Raw genomic sequence first — 5,842 nt, 5'->3', positions numbered from 1 at the left:
GGGAGGGGACCTGTCCCCGAGGGGGGACATCTCTGGCCAGCTCAGGGAGGGACACCAGTGCCAGGGCTGGGTTATCCCCTGTCCCCAGGGTGTGACATCTCTGGCCAACTCAGGGACAGGTGACACCGGTCAAAGGAAGGGGACCAAGAGCAGAGCACCCCCGACCCACGGGGGGACATCTCCCGCTGGCTCAGGGGGGTGACACCATTCCCAGGGCTGGAGCACCACTTGATCCATGGGGTGACATCTCTGGCCAGCTCAGGGGGGGTGACACCAGTACCCAGGGAGGGGACCAAGGGTTGGGGCATTCCCTGACCCATGGAGGGACATCTCTGGCTCAGGGGGGTGACACCATTCCCAGGGCTGGAGCATTCCCATTCCCGTGAGGAGACACCTCCAGCTGGCTCGGGGGGGGGACACCATGTCCCCCATTCCCAAGGGGTGACACCTCTGTCCAGCTCAGGGACAGGTGACACCAGTCCCAGGGCTGGAGCATCCCCATTCCCGGGGGGGACATCTCTGGCTCAGGGGGGTGACACCGATCCCCGGGCTGGCACAGGGCTCGGGTCGCTCGTCCCCGGGGCTGGGCTCGGTCCCCCCTGACTGGCCCTGTCCCGCAGGCCGGGGGGACGCTCCTGGCCGCCCTGGGGCTCTGGGTGGCCGCGGACCCGGGCGGGTTCCAGGCGCTCGTGGGCGCCCGGGCCGTGCTGGGCGCGGCCGCGTGGCTCCTGCTCGCCCTCGGCATCGCCCTGGCCCTGCTCGGCTGCCTCGGCTGCTGCGGGGCCCTGCGGAGGAGCCGCCCCCTCCTGCTGCTGGTGAGGGGACACGGCGGGGAGGGGGGTGGGATGTGGGGAGGGGCTGCGGGGCAGGGGAGGGGGTGTGAGGGGTGGGGAGAGACTGGGGGGTTCAGGAGCTTGGGGGATGCAGGAGATGGGATGAAGGGTTGGGGATGGAGGGATTGGGTTGCAGGAGATGGGATGGAGGGTTGGGGATACAGGAGATGGGATGGAGGGTTGGAGATGGAGGGATTGGGGTGCAGGAGATGGGATGGAGGGATTGGGGTGCAGGAGATGGGATGGAGGGATTGGGGTGCAGGAGGGTGCTGGGGGATCCAGGTGTCCCTGCAGGAGCCAGAAGCTGCTGTTCCTCCCCCTCCACACCCCCCACAACCCTCCCCCCTCTCTACTCAGAGCCCAGAGGATTCCCAAAGCCACCAAGTGGGTCCCTTCTCCCTGAAGCCCTGGCTTGTCCCTCATGGCATTCCCAAGCCATTCCCACGGATGCTGAGGGGCAGAACCCCCTTTCTGAGCACCCTCACCCCAATTCCTGCAGCACCCCCAGCCCCTGGCACCCAGGGCTTGTTTCCCCCCACACACGTTGGTGGTGTCCCCTGTCCCCCCCGGGCAGGGGCACAGGGCACGGGAGGGCAGGGACAGCCCGAGGGAGCTGCCCAGGGCTCGGGGGGTCTCTGACTCCTTCACCCGCCCCCCCAGTTCTTCATCCTCGTCAGCCTCGTCTTCCTCATGCAGCTGGTGGGGGCCATTATCTTCCTGGTGCACTGGAAGCAGGTACTGTCCCCACGGCCTGGCATTGTCCCCATGCCCTGGCACTGTCCCCTCGGCCTGGCACTGTCCCCATGGCCTGGCATTGTCCCCAGTGCCACCAGCCTCCCTCTGACCCCCAGGGCTCCCCCAGGGGACAGGGACTGGTGCAGGGTCCTTCTCCCTCTCCCCTCCCTTCCCCCCCCCCAGTTTCGGGGGTCCCACGGGTGGGTGGGGAGCGGCCCCACCCCCGGCACTGATCCCACAGGTCCGGCCCGAGCGCTTCCTGTCGGAGCTGAGGAGGAACTACCGCGGGGACGAGGGTGCTGAGGTGTTCAGCACCGCCTGGAACACCCTCATGGTCACGGTGAGCGCCTGGGGGGCTCCTGGTGCACCCCTGGAACACCTCCATGGGCATGGTGAGTGCCCGGGGGGCTCCCAGTCCACCCCTTGGACCACCCTGACGGTCCCAGTGAGCCCCGGGAGGCTCCTGGTGTGCTGAGGGAGGTGTGGAGCACCCACAGGACCTGCCCAGGGTGCCCCAAAGGTGGGTGAGGGGCTCAGGAACCCCAGCCATGACCCCCAGGCTGGGCTGTCCCCCCTCCCTTGGTCACTCCCCATGTTGTTGCCCCATTGATGGTGTTTGTTCCCCTGTTGTCCCCTCTGTTGTCACCCCCTTGGTGGTGTCCCCCCCGTTGTCTCCCCGCTGAGGGTGTCCCCTCCCGTCCCAGTTCTCCTGCTGTGGCGTCCTGGGCCCCGAGGACTTCGGGAACGGCTCCCGATTCCAGGAGCTGCACCCGGGGGTGCCGTGGCCACGGGCCTGCTGTGCCCGGGACGGGCTCCTGGGGGACCTACTGGGCTGGGAGCAGTGCCAGGACAGGAGCCCCGGCTACATCCACGAGCAGGTGGGACACCCCCGCCCTCCCCTGTCCTCGGCTGTGTCCCTGTGCCACCCTCCCAGCCCCTGGGGCACTGCCTGTCCATGGCTCCGTGTCCCAGTGCCCCCCAGTGCCCCTCCATGTCCCTGTGCCACCCCTTCCAGCAGACACTGCCCGTCCATGGCTCTGTGTCCCAGAGCCTCCTCTGAGCTCCCCCAGCCTCCCCCTGCTCCACGTCCCTGTGCCACCCCTCCCAGCCCCTGGGACACTGCCCGTCCATGGCTCTGCATCCCAGTGCCCTCCTGAGCCCCCCCTGAGCCCCCCAGTACCCCTGAGCCCCCCCCAGCCTCTCGGTGCCCCCAGGGCTGCTTCTCCACCTTCGGCAGGACCCTGCAGAGGTCCCTGTCCCTGCCCGGCTCCTGCAGCCTGGCCGTGCTGGGCATCGAGGTGAGCGGGGGCTGGGGAGGGGGGAGCTCAGGGAGGGGGCTGGGGAGGGGTCTGTGTGCCACGGGGGGGCATGGGGGAGGCTGGGAAGGGGGCTCTGTGCTGGGGGGGCTAGGGAGGGATCTGTGTGCCAGGGGGGCACGGGGGAGGCTGGGGAAGGGTCTGTGTGCCAGGGGGGCACGGGGAGGGGGCTGTGAAGGGGTCTGTGTTTTGTGCCCCCAGGCCCTGGTTTGGGGGGTCTTGCAGCCCCCCCAAGCAGCCCCAGCACCGCTGGCACGGAGCCTGCAGGGCCCAGCCCCGGGCAGGGACCCCCCGAGCAGGGACCCCCAGCCCTGGACAGGGACCCCCAGCCCCGGGCAGGGATCCCCAGACAGGGACCCCCAGCCCTGGACAGGGATCCCGGGACAGGGACCCCCAGGGCAGCCCTGCCGGGGTCTCACCCATCACCCCTCCCTGCTCCCAGACCTTTGCCATGTTCTTCTCCCTCTGCCTCTACTACAACTTCGACTGATGGGACATGGACGCGCTGGGAGCTCGGGAGCAGCCGAGGACAGGCCTGTCCTGGCTCAGCAGAGCTCTGCTCCAGCCCTGAGCCCTTCCCAGCCTCTGGAAATTCGGGAGCAGCCAGGGACAGGCCTGTCCTGACTGGGAAGAGCTCTGAGCCCTTCCCAGCCTCTGGAAATTCGGGAGCAGCCAAGGACAGGCCCGTCCTGGCTGGGAAGAGCTCTGCTCCAGCCCCGAGCCCTTCCCAGCCTCACCCAGTCCTGTCCCTGCTCCAGGGATGGGTCTGTTTTGGGCTTTTCTGGGAGCAGGGACAGGACAGGGGGGAAATTCCCTGCAGGGAATTTGCAGGGAAAGAGGCTGAGCATCCAAGCTGCTCCTGCTGGGATCTGCCATCAGCTCTCCCCCCTCTGGATCCCCCCACACTCATCCCAATGCTCCCAGGCTCCTCATCCTGACATCCTGCTCTCTCCTCCACATCCACCCATTCCCAGACCCCCAGGAATCCTCTGGATTGTCCTCCTCCCCCTGGGCCAGGGCTTGTCCCTGGGGACACCTCCTGGGGCCACCAGAGAGCAGAGTCACCATCCAGGTCACCCCAAATGGCCCCAACTGGAGCCCAAGAGTCACTCCAGAGAGCAAGGCTCTCCAGAGAGCCACTCCAGAGAGCAATTTCAGAGAATTGCAAGGCTGGAGTCATTAAACTTCCATGGAAAACTGAACCTTCCCCAGGGAAGGATTCCCACCAGCTGGTTCAGATCCAGCTCCTGCTCTCAGGTTGGAAACAGGAACTGAACTCCCTGGTGCTGTTCCCACTTCTCTGAAAGCTGGGAAGGGGAAGAGCTGCTTCCAGTTTTCTTTGGAACATCCCAAAAACTCCACTCAACAAAAGGGGAAAACAGATATAAATTAAAGGTTTATATTTTATTAATACAATGCAAAGTTTTCACAAAAAGAAAACCCCAAACAAACGCGGAAACAGAAAAACCCAAACTGCTGCAGCCCTTTACAGGCAGGATACCTCGTACCTGTGTGAGGGAAGGGGATGGGGACAATCCCAAGGGAACAAAACCCCCTCAGGAATCTGGGCAGGATTTCTTCTCCTTCCTGCTGATGTTGCTCCCTTTCCTTTTCTGCCCAGAGGACTCACTGCTGGGGCTCCTTTCCCCCTGGGTGCTTTTCTCTTCCAAAGGCTCGGGAGCCTGTGATGACCCAAGCAATAAAAGCAAAGAGCTGTGAATAATTGGATTTTCCAGCCCTTGGAATGCCCTGTGCTCCACCAAGGTCGTTATCCGGGGATTTGTAGGACCGGGGATGGCAGGGGAGCAGGATAACGATGGAGCACAGCAGTGCCACGATGCTCCAGGGATCTCTTCATCCCATACCCTTCCAACCACCACAGTTCCCTTGGGAATGGGCTCAGGGCTGGAATGCTGAGCACAGCTCCCAGGATTCCCACAGGGAAGACACCCCCCTCCCACAAAGGGTGTTCTCCAAATCAGAGGCAAAGAGGGAAAGCCCCCCCAGGTGAGGGAAGGCCCAGAGGGAACTGATTTTTGGGAAGCTTTGGATCTGCTGGAGTGGGATTTATTTTTTCATGTGATGGTGACAGAAAGAGGGAAGAGGAGGAGTGAGGAAGGCTGCATTCCCAAGGGAATATTGAGTGGAAGAGCAGGTGGGGAAGAGCTGCAGGACACAGAGCAGAGCTGAGGAAGAAGAGGATCCCCAGGGAAGGGTTTTCGTCCATCCCTCCCCCTCCTCATTAGTGAGGGAGCACATTTAATTGGGAAGGGAGAACGTAATGAGCTTAACACAGAGCATAATGAAATTAATGAAATTAATGAAAGAATGATGAAATTAAACACAGAGGCAAAGCCCACGAGAGGCAGAGCAGCAGGGGAGGCCAGAGCCAGACCCACAGACTCAGTTTGGGGAGGGAAATGGGGCAGGAGGGGCTGGGCCTCACCCTGCCCTGCCCCGCGTGTCTCTCCGTCCACTCCCGGGCCCGGAGCAGGAACAGCTGCTTGTTGTACTTGTACTCTGAGGACTGAAGGGGAAGAGCAAGACAAAGCCAGGCTTAACACAGCACGCCAAGCTGGGACTTAGGCCTGGCTTTAGGGCACCTAAGCCAGCCCACACCCAAAGCATCAGATCCCTTGGGTTTGCCTGAAGAACTCGAGCTGCCGTTTTGCCCCGAAGGCAAAGCCTGAAGGCGAGACCTTGGCCAGCTCTTGTGGCCCCAGGGATGCCCCTGATCCACTGCCAGGGTGGTCATCCAAAGCTCAGCCTAAACCCAGCCTAACCCCCCTGCCCTGCCCAGGGGGGGACTCACGATGTCAGCCATGAGAGGGTCGTCGGGGTTGGGCTCTGCCATCAGCAGCTGGATGGAGCTCAGCAGGGTGGAGATGCTCAGCGAGGGCCTCCAGGTGCCCTGTGGGGAGAGGAGCCCGGCCTGAGCCCTCAGCCCCCACAGAAACA

At 63.8% G+C, this 5,842-nt stretch overlaps 2 protein-coding genes across 2 annotated transcripts; one reads left to right on the top strand and one right to left on the bottom strand.

Moving 5' to 3' along the window:
- Positions 1-620: 620 nt before the first annotated feature.
- LOC113961613 (tetraspanin-18-like) lies at positions 621-3,374 on the top strand (the record flags this gene model as incomplete). Its single annotated transcript, XM_027672036.1, has 6 exons — positions 621-815; positions 1,494-1,568; positions 1,810-1,908; positions 2,273-2,446; positions 2,783-2,866; positions 3,327-3,374. Coding segments are annotated over 6 exons (675 nt in total), but the record flags the coding sequence as incomplete, so codon positions are not given.
- A 912-nt stretch (positions 3,375-4,286) lies between these two features.
- LOC113961614 (ubiquitin-conjugating enzyme E2 T-like) lies at positions 4,287-5,831 on the bottom strand (the record flags this gene model as incomplete). The annotated part of the gene is made up of 3 exons (XM_027672037.1): positions 4,287-4,566; positions 5,331-5,411; positions 5,697-5,831. Coding segments are annotated over 3 exons (342 nt in total), but the record flags the coding sequence as incomplete, so codon positions are not given.
- Between the last annotated feature and the right edge of the window lie 11 nt (positions 5,832-5,842).

This window comes from Neopelma chrysocephalum, unplaced genomic scaffold, assembly GCF_003984885.1.
Source record: "Neopelma chrysocephalum unplaced genomic scaffold, ASM398488v2 Primary Assembly neopelma1_97339, whole genome shotgun sequence".
Classification (NCBI taxonomy): domain Eukaryota; kingdom Metazoa; phylum Chordata; class Aves; order Passeriformes; family Pipridae; genus Neopelma; species Neopelma chrysocephalum.
This window is presented reverse-complemented; position numbering and strand designations above follow the sequence as displayed.